This window comes from Pongo abelii, chromosome 2 (assembly GCF_028885655.2).
Source record: "Pongo abelii isolate AG06213 chromosome 2, NHGRI_mPonAbe1-v2.0_pri, whole genome shotgun sequence".
NCBI lineage: Eukaryota > Metazoa > Chordata > Mammalia > Primates > Hominidae > Pongo > Pongo abelii.
Window position 1 is genome coordinate 69,099,534 of NC_085928.1, and position 14,685 is coordinate 69,114,218.

At 48.1% G+C, this 14,685-nt stretch overlaps 1 protein-coding gene across 10 annotated transcripts in view; it reads right to left on the bottom strand.

Moving 5' to 3' along the window:
- The window catches only part of MTMR14 (myotubularin related protein 14), a 52,872-nt gene that overhangs the window by 17,190 nt on the left and 20,997 nt on the right, over positions 1 to 14,685 (bottom strand). For all 10 annotated transcript variants that reach the window (XM_024244731.3, XM_054551814.2, XM_054551813.2 and 7 more), the window contains 7 exons: positions 13,938 to 14,060; positions 12,354 to 12,427; positions 7,572 to 7,642; positions 6,918 to 6,992; positions 1,742 to 1,808; positions 317 to 402; positions 23 to 99 (listed from right to left, as the gene is read on the bottom strand). In XM_024244731.3, the coding sequence (XP_024100499.1) occupies positions 23 to 99; positions 317 to 402; positions 1,742 to 1,808; positions 6,918 to 6,992; positions 7,572 to 7,642; positions 12,354 to 12,427; positions 13,938 to 14,060 (573 nt within the window). The remainder of the gene's footprint in view (positions 1 to 22; positions 100 to 316; positions 403 to 1,741; positions 1,809 to 6,917; positions 6,993 to 7,571; positions 7,643 to 12,353; positions 12,428 to 13,937; positions 14,061 to 14,685) is intronic.

Consider the following 14,685-nt stretch of genomic DNA (forward strand, 5'->3'; position numbering starts at 1 on the left):
CCCAACTCCTGCAAAGGCTTACCCGAAGAGGAACCAGTCATAGGCCACAGTGAGGTAGAGGATCTCAGCGGGCTTCAGCGACGTGTGGATGAGCCCATCCTGGAAGAGACCACAGGAGATGTAACAGAGCCCTCTTCTCGTCCCCAGGAGCTGAACCATAAGCAGACCCAGTGACAACGCAGGCTGATGAACACCCCGAAGGACAGGGTTAAACACATCTGCTCTGACCGATGGCATCCCCTGCCCCAACCTCTGTCTGGAGACAATCCTAACACACCCAAAGAGCAGAGCTTGGCAGGGGCCGATTCATACTCACAGCCCACAAGGAAAGGCGCAGGAGGGAGATGAAGAGGGGGGTCCGATCCCAGCCTGAGATACAGTGTACCAGCAGCCCGCTGTCATCTACTCAGGAACCACAGGAGAGGATGCCCAGGAGAGAACCAGACATGGGCCGATAAGCAGGAAGTACCACTACCCTGGCCTGGTGGAGGGAGGCAGGCCCCACCAGCTTCTGTCTTCCCCAGTGGCCTCCCCACTGCTCTTCTCCAGCCTAGTCCCAGAAAGGGGTCAGTGGCAGGCGTCTGGCTTTGTAGCCTCCTTTCTTCCTTCTGGCTATAGTTCTCAGTGTACTTCTGGGGACACAGTGCAGCCTGCACAGTCCACTCTGCCCAGGTCATTTAGGCAGGGCTGACATCCCTACCCAGTTTCTCAGAGGGCACTACAAGTATTTTTTTGGGGGGTAGCGGGAGTGGGCAATTTTTCAGTGTGCAGGGCTGCATGAATTACAGGACATTGACTATCCCTGGCCAACTCCAACCACATGCTAGTACTACCTTCCCCACCTTCTAGTTTCTGCAGCACCCAACATGCCAGACACACGTTTCCAGAAGTGCTTTGAGGGGTGATACTGCCCCCAGCTAGAGAACCAGTGCCTGGCTCCAGGGGCTGGCATGTGACTTTGTGGGAACTCTCCCTCCAGCGACTAGTTCAAGGATGGGCACTTAACCCAAACTGGGCCAATGAGCATGAGCTCAGACTTTTACTGGAACTCCAGAGACTGAGGCAGTCTCCACTGGGGGAACTAAGATGGTGGGAGACAGGTCTGGAATGGCTGCCAGCCATGAGGCCAAGACAATGGTTTTGAGAAACAGAGAAAGATTCTTTATGATGTTCACCTGGCTCTGTTCTTGGGCCTTCTTGGTTCCATAAGCCAATGCATTTCCACTTGTTTGAGCAAGTGCAACTCCTACAGAAGTCCTGATTGCTACCAGGGATTTAGAGTCCGTCTGCCCTAGAGACATTGAGCAAGCCAGGCCCATCCAATCAAAACAGCCAAACTGGGTGGAGGACTCTGGAGAACAGGGCCTCTACAGGCTGTGTGCATCCGCTGAGCAGCCCGGATTGATTCTCTCATCTCATGCCTCATCTTTCTGAATGAGAGGCCCATCCTGGCCCCACACACAATGCTGATGTGCAATGCTGAGCCAGTGTGAAAATACCCTGTGCACGGCAGAGATGGTAATGAGTTCTTAATTTTGTTTTCCAGGATTCTGAGGACATGAAATAAAGCCACCAATGGACAAATCCCACCCAGCCTCTGGGATTCTAGGAACTCCCCAAATCCCTCTCCCCAGCACAAAAGTTAGGTGTGCGACTCCAACAAACATACAGTTGAGGCAGAATGAACTGGGAACTCCCCAAGGGTGCAGTGGCTCGAGGGCTCTGGAGGAGACAGACTCACCATCACTGTTAACTAAGGAAAGCAGCAGCTTCAGGTAGTTTTGTGTTTGTTGCACCAGATCCCAACACTGTTGGAGAAAAGTGAGAAGAAATGGACACTAACTCACATTTAGAATTTAAAGTATTTAAAAAATAAAATGCCAAGAGTTATTCTGGGGCAACAACTACACAAGGTCCTTGGTTACAGACCACAGGTTTTGAATCCCAGATAATCTGGGACATTCATGTTCCATCTCCAGCAGCTCCTACCACCTCTCCCTCTACCCCTCAGCCTGTGGACCCCCTACTCGGGCGGGGGGTCTGACCCAATGTGAGAGTGAGGAACAGAAAGGGATGCTGAGGCCAGGGTGACCCAAAGCCCCTGGCCCACATTAGGGTCCTCTAAGTGCTGGGCTCCTGGTGTGGCTGTCCAGGAAGTCAGTAAAGGTAAATGAAGAGCCCTGAGGCTATGGCCAATGTCTCCAAATGGCCACATAAAGATTCATTCCTTCATTTGCCATCACATCACAGAAACTAAAACATCAACCTTTTCAAACATGCTTCATTTGCTTTTTATTGCTATTTACTGCATACTACCTTTTGATGAATAATAAATGGAGTCTGTCTGGCAGGGAAAGTCTTTAAAAAAGGAGGCCCATGAGGTGGGAGACGGAAAATTAAGCAAAAGCCTTAAAGAGATGAGAACCTCTGTTCTAGCCCAAGTGCAAGGTCTAGTCCAGACCCTCTAAGAAACAGCCCACTCAGAACCTGGAACTCCATGGAAGGGCCTGACCCAGTTTTACGGCACCCTTTTCCCTAGCTGGGGCAGCCTCTGTTCTCTTAAGATACAATTGCTTAGCAGTGTTCTGGGGCTGTGCAGAGAGGGTGACGCATGCCAGCAAGACAGCACTTCCCAGGGGGAGGGGGAACACGGCACCTGTAATTGGAGTGGCTTTCCCAGGAATTTAAAACAAGCTCATTTACCTGACCCTCCCACGCCCCTGGAGAGTTCTGACCCACTTTTAGTGACTCCAGAGACAGGTGCTATAGTGCTGTGCTAATAAAGTCATTATCAGCAGCTGCACAAGGGGTCTCTCAACTCATCTGGCTCAACGTGTCAGACACACCATTGCCAATGGAGCAGTGATTCTCACAGGGCAAGGAAAAGCAGGAGAGGGAGGTAAGAGCTGCACTGCACCAAGCCCGGTGAGCGTCAGGTGGGCTGGGGGAAGACTGCAGCAGCCGGGGAGGGCAGGCCCCGCCGAGGACAAGAAAGCTGCGGAATGCCAGCCACCATGACAGCTGTCTGGAGGAGATGCTGACCATCAGAGAGGGGCAGCAAGTTCCCAGGGCTGGGGCAGGAGCTACAGGCTGGGGAGGGCTGGGCTGGTAGAGGCCCAAGGTCACACGGCTGAGCTGAAGGATAAATCCAGCCCTGCCAGACTCCAAAGTCCACATTCTTAATCACTGTAGGTACTCTTCCTATAACACCAGAGTAAGAAGCAGAAGTCTGAGGGAACTGCTCAAAGTGAGGACCGAGGAGATATGCTAAAAAAAAAAAAAACTAGGCTCGTGCCTGACTCTCATCCTATGTGCTTCATGAAAAAGTCTCTGGGAGCTGAGCTGAATGCCATGCCTCTGCTTATGTTTCTATGCCTAGAGTACTCTTTCTCCTGGTTGGCAAACTCCTATTCATCCTTCAAAGGCCCAGCCCAATTATCTTCTCTTTGGGGTTTCTGTGACCACTGGTGAAAACTGTAATGTAGGTGATGGTTACGTTGTTGCCTCTTTTCCTAGTCTAATCCCCACGAGGGCAGAGGCTGCTTTGGCATCTCTAAGGCTTAGTGCTCAGGGACTAGGAGGTCATTGCAGAATGTTCTTTGCTGCTTGTTCATAGCTGGGGCAATGCTGAGTGCCTGAGAGACAGCAGCCCCAGGGAGGGGTCTTAGGACACAGAAAGAAGGGGCATACCTCTATGGAATTCAATTCGGTTACATGGAGGGCAGCAAGACACATGTGTCCTGCCACAACTGCTCCTATCATTCATTCATTCATTCATTCAGTGAGCCTCACACTGCATGCCTCCTGAAGGGCCTGGCACCAGGCACACAAGGGTGAATATGACCTCAGCAATCATGGAGTCATGGGAGAGGGAAGACAAAGCTAACCACTGCAGGTGTGCAACTAAAAGGAGACCTCTAGGATGCTGTGCAACCATGTGACTGGAGAGCCAAGCTTGATCTGTAGGGACATCAGAGAAGGCTTCTCAGAGGTGATGACATGAGACAGCAAAAGCAACAGAGAAAGGAGACACGTGTTTCTGGCAGAGAAAACAGCATGTGCGAACCTGGAGAGGGCTGCCTTTTTTTTTTTTTTTTTTTTGAGACGGAGTCTCGCCCTGTCGCCCAGGCTGGAGTGTAGCAGCACGATCTCGGCTCACTGCAAGCTCCGCCTCCCAGGTTCACGCCATTCTCCTGCCTCAGTCTCCCGAGTAGCTGGGACTACAGGCGCCCACCACCACACCCGGCTAATTTTTTAGTAGAGATCGGGTTTCACCGTGTTAACCAGGATGGTCTCGATCTCCTGCCCTCGTGATCCGCCCGCCTTGGCCTCCTAAAGTGCTGGGATTACAGGCATGAGCCACCGTGCCCGGCCATGGGCTGCCTTCTTAAGGAGCTGAAGGGAGGCCAGTGGGGCTGCAGGAAGATCAGCTGGTCACAAGAACAGGCAAGACCAGACTGCATGGAGCTGGGTAGGCCATGTACAAGTTCTTGCATTGTATTCTGAGGAAAATGGCAAGTCAGTGGTAGGTTTTAAGGCAGGGGTGACAATGATGGCCCTGCTCTATCATTTTAGTGCTTGCTATCTGAGCACTTCATTTCTAGTTACTCCTCAGTGAGGCCCCATGTTCAGCTGTGAGATGCACTGAGACAGTGGTGGCCTGAGCTAGGCACTGCACGGGAGACGAGGGCAAGAAGGATTGCAGTTGCACCAGGGGCAGAGACTAGAGAACCGATGGGAGCTGGTGATGGATGTGGTGGGAGCAAAGAACTCGAGTTTCAGGTGTGAGCATCTGGGTAAATGGTGGGCCATGGCCAACTCTATTCTGGACAGCTTGAGTCTGAGGGGCCGCCTGAAGGGACATGTGTGAAAGGTGATGCAGGTATGGATCAGAGAGGCCTGGCCTTGGGCTCATGGTGTGGACAATGGATGAGATCACCTGGGGAGATGGTGAAAAGGAACAGGGTACCGGCACCCCAGGGCTTTGCGGTTAGAAAGGGCAGAGCCCACACCCAGCCAAGGAAGAGGATGCTAGGAGCCCCAATGAGACAAACAGGTCGAGCAACACCGAAGAGGTGGCCTCTTGGGAGGCGCCTGCCTGCTGCTACACTCCAGCCCTGCTGCCTTCACGCCTGGAAGTTTATCAGTATTCACTTCCCTGAATTAGCTAACTAGCAGCCTCTTCATAATTATCATTACAATCTGTCTGGTATTTCAGTTCAGGAGTCCCTTTCAAGCAGTGATCATATTTGAGCCTGGCACAACTCTGAAATAGGTACTGCCAACACCATTTTCAGGGGGAAGTGAGGTCATTTGTTCAAGGCCACAGAGCCTTGCAGGAAGGGCCAGGCAAGCTGGGACCTAGATCTAGGGCCTGCATCTACTAAGCAGAGTACCTCCTCACACGCACAGGACCCCTTCCTAAAGAGGCAAACATCCTTGGCGGGACCAGTGCCTGGAACTGTCACATCTCATTTGCTGAGTAGTTCATCAGATCCAGTTTGTACCTGCATAAGGAGAAAAAATGGTGCCGGAAGGGACCAGAAAGAGGGTGGCTTGGGGCAGAGTCTACTTGACCTCTGCATGCAGCACATAAAGAAGGAAGCCTGCCGCTTCTTTTATCTACTCAGTCTGTCTAGGCACAGCCTGGGACATGAGACCACAGCACAGGTACCCGAAACCTGTTCCTTCTCCAGGCTTCCAGACCATAACAAACAACTGGTCTGCTTTCCTCCCCAATGCTCCCTCTCTTGCAAACACCTGCATAGGGGAACCCTGACATCACCCTACTTCATACACTCAAACAGTTGCTGTGAGCATAAACCTTGTGATTAGGGGCTGGATATATATAGAGAAAACAAGATGGACCTTGCTGCTATCAGGACAACAGGGTACTGACACTGGTGATCTAGGAGCACCCAGTTGCTTAACATAGACGGGTCAGCCTTTCAAAGAAAGAGAGATCTCAAGGCTGGGTGGGAGCTGTCCAGACCTGGGGACAGGGGAAACTAGCAGGGAGGCAGAATGTTTTCTGTTGCTCACTGGCTCAGTCTTTCAAGTTCTAGGCTCTGTGCCTGTTTCTGTGCTGGGATATACAAGCTGTGGGTCCCTGTCCTCCAGGATTTCAGGGAAGCAGATCTCTAAATCAGTGACTACAGCTCAGTGGAAAATTCCATGATGGATGTGCCCAGGGGGTTAATGGGAATATAGATGCAGGCATCCAACTCGCCAGGGATAAGGAAGAGGCAGATCAGGGAAGTCTTCCTGAAGCAGACACTCGAGCCAAAGCCTGAAGGGCAGTATGTCAGCCAGACAAGATGAAGCTGAGAGGTGGCAGCCAGGCAGAGGAACAGGACATGGGAAAGGTCGCAGAAAAACAAAACTACTTGTTCTGTCTGAAGCAAGTGGCAAGCAAAGCTGCTGGCAGCCTTCAGACTGTGTGGGCTAAGGGTAGAGATACGTTTCCAGTAAGACTAGAGGCCCCTTCCATGGTGTGCGTGACGGAGAAGAGCATGGTGGAAGTAATTTTAATGTTTCTATAATCAAATGAGGTCAGGCAGCTCTGTACTTCCTCTGGCTGAACACACATTTAAAAGGAAAAATGTAAAAGTAACTAAAGCCCAGATCTGGAATAGCAGACTCTATGAGGTCCTCTGGAAACAGAACCCCCTGGTGGATGCAAATCTTTGAATGAGTCACGTTCAGAAAGCTTTGATTTTCTGGGACATGAGCAAATCAGCAGATAGTTGAACAGACATGCAATTCCTCCTTTCTGAGAGGACAGAGGGCCAAAGGCATCTGAGTGCACACGCCAGCCCATCAGGCAAACACACGAGGGCCTTGTGGGGCAGCCATCAGGAGTCTCCTTGGTCATCACTCCCTTAACCTGCCCTCAATGCTTGAGTGAGGCCCCTCACCTGATACTGGCTCCAGTCAATGTTCAGAGAGTGAGTCAGGAAGTCGGGGATGCTCAATGGGGCATCAACGTAGTCCTGGGGACAAAAAGACTCCTGTGAGATGTGGGTTGGCCACCAGAAGAGGCTGAGGTGATGGGGAAGCTTGCAGTCCTGAGGCTGTGACTACCACAGGCAGTGCTTGCCTTCTCTGGGCCAGATACCTGTGCTACCTGGGAGTGACAGCTTAAAAATCAATGTGACCAGATCATTATAGCTGAGTAGGAGTTTTTCAGTCGGACATTTGATGTCTGTTGCTGAAACATGCAAGATCAATATGTGTTCAGCTTCCGGCAGGTTTCCCATAGCCTGCCCCTACAGGCTGGGGAAGGCAAAGAAAGCTGCCCCCAGCTTTCACACAGAGAGTACAGAAGGGAAGGGCTTTTCCTATCTTGTTTCTGAAAAATTCTCTTAAACAAAAGAGAAATAAAGGGGGGAGGAAAGTATAATGATGAAAATTTAACATCTATATACAAGGAGAAGAGGGAGAGGAAGACAGAAACAATCAGGGGAGAAAGGAAAGAGGGAGTTATTTTCCCCAAAGACTGCTTGTTGTTCTCCTTGGCCTCCCTTTACAAAGAGACATAGATCCAATTTGATGTATGTTATTGCTCGTACCTGCTTCCAGTTAAATATGAGCCCTTCTGCCATGTAATCCCGATCTTTATATTCCTTGAAAAATTCACAGCCTAGAAAAGAAGGGCAAAGTTATGACACCTCCCTTCCCAGCCCAAAGTCTTCTGAGACAGCCCTGGCCAGACCCAGGTCTGAGTGCTGTGGAGAGGGGGCCACCAGCTCACACTTCTCCAAACTAGTGGCTCCAGTGAGGCCAAGGCTGACATGGGTGGGCAAAAGCCAGGGGTGAGCCTCTAGAGCCCCTCTGGTTTCCTGGCTGCATGCCTTTTCCACGAGGCACCACCTGCTCTCAGCCTCTTTGTAACTTTCTCCATCTATGCTCACTGGTCACCAGTCACTTCCCCCACATTGCAAGTCCCTTTGTCCTACAGATCTCTGTAGTGCCAATCCCAGTAAACAAAAGCATGACTCACAACGTGTGGCACTGCAGCCCAGCTGCAGAGGATCACTCTTCCTCATCTCTAAAATGGGGGCAAATAATGCTAGCCTTGCAGGCTTTTAGTGAAGACTGAACATCTTAACATACTGGAAAGGCCCACGGACAGTGCCTAAAACCTGGTGCTCAAGAGACACTGCCATGCCCAACAAAGCAAGCAAAGAGGCACTTTTCTATATTATTTGGTGGAAAAATCATAAGTAACTCCACTAGGACAAGCCCTCAGGAATAGAGAGAGAAACACTGGAGAGAATAGGGCTTTGGCAACATTCCCAGCTTAAAATCTCAGCTTTTTACTTAACACTGTAACGCTGAACAAGTTGTTTAATGTCTCTAAGCCTTGATTTTGTCATTTGTAAAATGGCTGTTTAAGGATGACATAATACATATAAAACACCTAGCACAGCACCGGTCCAAGTGACACTCAAATGGCAGCACACTATTGTCATCACGCTGCCACTGCAACAAGAGCCCACAGTGCCAGCCCACAGTGCCAGCCCACAGCTTGAAGTCAACTACTTTGTTCTGCACTTGGGGTTGGCCTCCTTGGTCAGAGAGAATGTGTCTTGCCCCTCAGGCTGTGGCCTGCCCCTGCTGAGTCTGACCATAGCACAGTGAGCATCTGGTCCTCCAAGGAACTCCTGGTGGCTTCAAGAAATACGGTGGGAGAAGGCACTTGGCTAGCTTGCAGTTATTCTCAGCACCTCAATCAGGGCCTCTACACAAACTTCAGACAGCACATGGCTTTGGCCACACCTCCAAGTCTGGTGAGGTCCCAGAGGCAAGAAAACAATTGTCCAAATTCAGGGGAAGTAGCCACAAAGAAGATTCACATGGAATGTTGCAGCAACACTTGGGTCAAGTTCCTGTCTGAGGCCACCTCAGGGAAGATAGGAAAGCTTCCCTGGAGACCCAGCCCATGTTTTCCAGAAGTGGCTTTCATTCCATACACACCCTACACTCTAATCCCCAGGCCTCAAGAAGTCTGGAAACCATCCTCAGCCATAACACTTTAGCCTATTCTTGGGAGCCTCACTGGGAGAAAGAAGAATTATAGATCTCAGACAGAGGCCCTGAGTTATGAGCCCAGGTTTAGGAGAGACAGCAATTATCCCTCAGAGCTCTTGTGAAGTGCTGTTTTCCCAACTCTAGCTGCTCAAATCAACACTGCAGGCCTTAGGCTGAGCTCAGACCCGCCTATGATGTAGAAGCAGTTTTTGTGAGAAACGGAATTAAAACAGACTCTACTCAGGGCAATGCCTAATGTTCATTACCTGAATAGGCTTCTGAACCACTGTCAGGCAAGAGGAGAGGGACCAAAAGCAGGATGAGAAGTGCCATTCACTCAAGGAGGAAACAAATTAGATTTGTGCTGCAGAATTTGGGCCCATCTATTTTGGTGTGCTGAAAGAAATGATCCCAGAATACTTCTCATTTCCAAGGGCCCAAGATAGTGTGACACATCTAGAGCTGAGACTACTGAGTACCTGTTTGAGCCTCAAAGTCATCACAGGGCTCAACTGAGATTCCTTAAACAGCATCAAAGTGCAGCTCATGACTTGGTTTGGATAATAGTAATTTTATATCTTTTTCTTATTATGAAGTAATAGAAGTATGTAAAAAAAACCACAAGAACACAAGTCTATCAAATAAAAAGTGATTCTCCTGTCCCCCTTATTTGGGTGTGCAATGGTGTCTCACCCCATCTCCAGCTTTTTTATTTTTATTGATCCTCATTACCTTCCCTAACACACACACACTGTCAGATGCAGTACATACAAATTTTGGTCTCTTTTGATGCCTTTTATTTGTTTTATTTGTTTTTGTTTTTATTTTTGTTTTGAGATGGAGTTTCGCTCTTGTTGCCCAGACTGGAGTGCAATGGCACAATCTTGGCTCACTGCAACCTCCGCCTCCTGGGTTCAAGCGATTCTCCTGCCTCAGCCTCCCGAGTAGCTGGGATTACAGGCATGCGCCACCACGCCCAGCTAATTTTGTATTTTTAGTAGAGATACAGTTTCTCCATGTTGGTCAGGCTGGTCTTGAACTCCCTACCGCAGGTGATCTGCCTGCCTCGGCCTCCCAAAGTGCTGAGATTATAGGCGTGAGCCACCGCACTCCGCTTTTGATGCCTTTTATAACAAAAAAAGCTTTGGGGAAAGCATTCAGGCATCTTAACATTTTGGCACACTTCCTTTTAAGCCTTTTTTATAAGCACATTTTCCTTTACTTAGTTGAGAATATACTATGTGATTCTGTATCCTGCTTATCTTAAGCTTTGTGACGTTTTCCATGTCAAAAAGTGTAAGCATTTTCTTTTTTTTTTTTTTTTTGGTAGAGACAGAGTGTCACTGTTTCCCAGGCTGGTCTTGAACTCCTGGGCTCAAGCAATTTTACTGCCTAGGCCTCCCAAAGTGCTGAGATTAAAGGCGTGAGCCACCATGCCCAGCCCATTTTCGATTCTTCTATGACTATACAATATTTCATTCTACTGAGGGATGTGCCATCATTCAATCATTATTCTGCTTAGTGAAAACATTTCTTGTTTTGCTATTACAAATAGACATATGGTAAATGTCCTCAACACCAAGTGGCTGAATTACAGCCTAATGACCAATTATTAGAAAAATACCTGGGTCAAAGGGTGATAACATTTTGGGAGTCTTGTAACAAGTTGCCAAACTACAGCAGAAAGGACACTGTGCTACTATTTTGGAGCAATGGTATTTATACTTCTAGCAAAACTATTTTTTCCAAACCAAGTCCTACTTGGAACCTAAATTTAAACGAAGTGATGCCTGGTTCTTCAGGCAGTGCAAACCTGCAGAGTTCAGTCTGTGGAACCCCCGAAGCATCTCCTGGGAGCTGGAAACTATGTCTGAAAACCAGCTATGGAGTTACCCAATGGTTCCAGTGTGGACCCCCTTAGGTAGGATACACCCATCACTGTGGATCTGATACTGCCAAGCTCACTCCAGCATCGTTATCGTTAGCAGCATCATCATCATCATCATCATCATCATCATCATCATCTGCATCAGCCCAAACTTGCTTTTAGGGAAGAGGAGGTTCCCTGAAGCTTTCCCAACTACTCATCATTAGGCCTGTTATTTACAGGACACCTGTTATAGAGGGGTCTGGCATACACCTGTTATAGAGGGGTCTGGCACTTCACTCTGAAATAAGCACCATCATCTTCATTTTATTAAGGAGGAAACTGATGCTCAGAAGGGATACAGGACTTGTTCAAGGAGACACAGTGCTAGGGCTGGGATTCCTGCCCAGTTCTATGTGGCATCAAACACTATGCTAGCAGAGAACAGTGAACAGACTCAGGCGAAGTCCCCTGTAGAGGTGCTGGGTTACCAGGGGCTGGAGTTTGGATACCACCAGCTTGCATATGATGAGGACACCCCTCCCACAAGGCACTAGATGAACCTGCCTGCCCTTGCTCATGGCTATGTGGCCCCGAGATTGAGAAGATAAGGTCCAACACAACACTAAAGGCAGATGCTGGTACTGAGAAATAGGAGAGAGGTTTTAAGGAGAAAGAGTGTATTACGCCCTGTTGTCTGCTGACAACATCTTGCACTGATGTTAGAGGTCCTTGGCCTCCCCTGTTGAACAGGCAGGTATTACCAGAAAACATGAATGCTACACACTAGACCAACAGCTTTAATATCCAGTGCAGAGAATACAGCCCTGGCCACAGGTTGCACACACTTTTATGTGCCAGGAACAAATGCAGCTTTGTGGATACCAATGTGCTTTGCAACATGGTGTGGCCACTGTCCAGTTACTGGGAACATAGCAATTATGTGTTCTTCTACCACCAGAATAGCCTTGCCTGGGGCAATTTCCATAAATAACTCAATCACTTGAAGACATGCACCCAAAGGGTGACATCCACTCAGGCTAGAGCAGCAAGTGTAGTTGCTCACACAGAGTACTAATAATGTCATTTTACACTTAAACAGTATTTTCATGCACAGACCACTTTCATATACATCAAAACTGAGCTAAATTGTTCCAAGTTCCTGAGAAAACTTGAGGCTCGGAGGAGTGAAGTACTTCACTCAAGGCTGTGGCTAGGACCAGTGAGTGACAGTACTCAATCCCTAGACCCCTTGAGTGGAAAGCCCCTTCCCCAGGACACTATCCTATGCTTAGTGTGGCCTGTGACTGGGAACCAAAATGTCCTACACTGCCTGACACAAACCCTCAAGGAAAGCTCCCAGGGCACCAGTGTAACTAAGTAGAGAGGGCTTGCTCATGGCCCCCCAGGTCCCCAGTCCTAGGATGCCTGCCACTAGAAGAGAGCCCCCTACCTGGATACGGGATGGAGAGGAGAGTGAAGTCGGCATAGCGCTGGGCTTTGTCCACCTTCTCAGAGGAAGTTACACTACAAGACAAGGACACAATGTGTTACAGTGTCGCAACACACACACAAACATACACCATTCCCCAAATAAGGGTTATAATCACAAATGAAGCTTCTGCTAAAAAACTATTACTCAATGTTAATAATTCCCTTCAGCAGTGCCTACTTTGTACAATTAAGAACTATAACTTCAGCTGGGTGTATCGGCTGGAGGTCATGTTCCCAACATGGAGAAACCCCATCAAGACCAGCCTGGACAACATGGTGAAACATTGTCTCCATCAAAAATACAAAAAGTTAGCTGGGTGTGGTGGCATGCTCCTGTAATCCCAGCTACTCAGGAGGCTGAAGCAGGAGAATTGCTTGAACCCAGGAGGCAGATGGTTGCAGTGAGCCAAGACTGCGCCACTGCACTCCAGCCAGGCTGACAGAGTGAGGCTCCATCTCAAAAAAAGAACTCTACCTTCTCTGCCCCTATTCCAACATATCAAGCAAGGGAAGTTACTCCCCCCTCTAATACTACAGCAAGCCTCAGTCAGAGCCTAAAGGTGGAGAACAACCTTCCACCTGACCCCAAAATGCACACAGTGTAGCCACTCTGACCCAGGAGTGAGATGAGAGCCAAATAATATGATCCTATGGGAACCCTTTTTTTCTGCTCTCCTGTCTTCTCTAATAGTCACTGAGCCCACTTCTAAACAGGGTGAACAAATAGCATCTGAAAATAAACACTGGGGACTCTGACAGATAAAGGAAGGGAGGAATAAGGCAATATTCAGATCTGCAGACAGGTGAGCTCTAACTTTAGCCTCAGTATGCCTTATTTTCTAAGACCACCTTTTAGGATCATTTAAAAACATTTAAAAATCATTTAAAAAGCAAAATTTTGGAAACAGTTCCTACAGTCTCATCACTAACCCAGGCTCTATTTCTTAGTTTTCACTTCTTATATTTGAATTTGGTCCATATGTGTTATTTTTATATGACAGCAGTCACTGAAGTAAAATTTGAATATATGCTGATTTTTTTGTTCAATTTTAAAAGAAATTCTAGGACCAGGCACAGTGGCTCATTCTTGTAATCCCAGCACTTTGGGAAGCTGAGGCAGGAGGATTGCTTAAGGCCACATGTTTGAGACCACTTTAGGCAACAAAGTCTCTGTCACTATGAAAAATAAATTTAAAAAATTAAGAGATTCTAATCTGCCACATATGGCATAGAACTTGGAGCCGGAAAAAAAAATACAGAGATATGTAAGAGAAGATGGCAGCAGAGCACTGGGTAGAGACTGATGGCTGCCTCAGTCCCTAACATACAACCTGAGCAATCTACTTCATCTCTCTGTGCTTCACTATCTGTAAAAGGGGGACACGGGTACCTGTTTTGTAGGGCTGTCTGAAGATACAGTGAGATAATGTACAGAAAGTCCTTTGTAAGAAGGCCAGAACGCAGTGACAGCTACATACTAACGCAGCCCTGCAAATCTGTACACATTGCCTCTGCTCATTTCGTGGTGGGTGCCTGTACTTACTTCATGCCAAACTTCACCTTCTTGTTCTCCACCATCAGGTCACAGATGTATTTGACTGACAGGTATCGAAGCAGCTTGATGTCATAGCCTCTGACCTTATCAAAAAGATGCGTGTCACCACTTCTGAAATAAAGAGTCAGAGGGAGAAGTTACATGGCATGTTCACTCACAGGAGCTTAGGGGTGGGAACTCATTCAGGGAAGTATGGATGTCACTCTTCTCCAGAAGCTGGGGCATGTGCTAGGTGGACGCAAGGGTGCCAAACAGGACAAATGATTTCAGAGAGGTTGCAGGGAAGGTGACTTTCTAAGAGATTACCCCAATCTCTGGAATGTATTTCAAAGAGGAGCAATTTGCAGGTGGAAATGAAAAAGGACTTTCTGGCATTGCTTGACATTAAACCAGGAGACTCAAGATGATCTCAGCGTTCTAAAATGCAGCAGGCTGGTGGCTGATAGAATCTTTCGGTTTCCATTAGAATTGATCACCTTCCACCCCCTCCTTTATGACCATTTTTAGCCACATGACTTGCTCATAATGTAGCAGTCTGAAATTCTTGTAGAGATAAAGTTTTTAGAGCTATTTTATCAACTGATTATGAAATACTAGCAAGTAAATTCCCTCTACCTAGCAGGCCGATGAAGCAAAGAGAAAGATAAAATTTTTCTATCTCAATGCTGCCTTTTGATCAGCCCTGCAGATATAGGCAGAAGTAGAAAGCATAAACAGTCACCATTACTTTTTTATT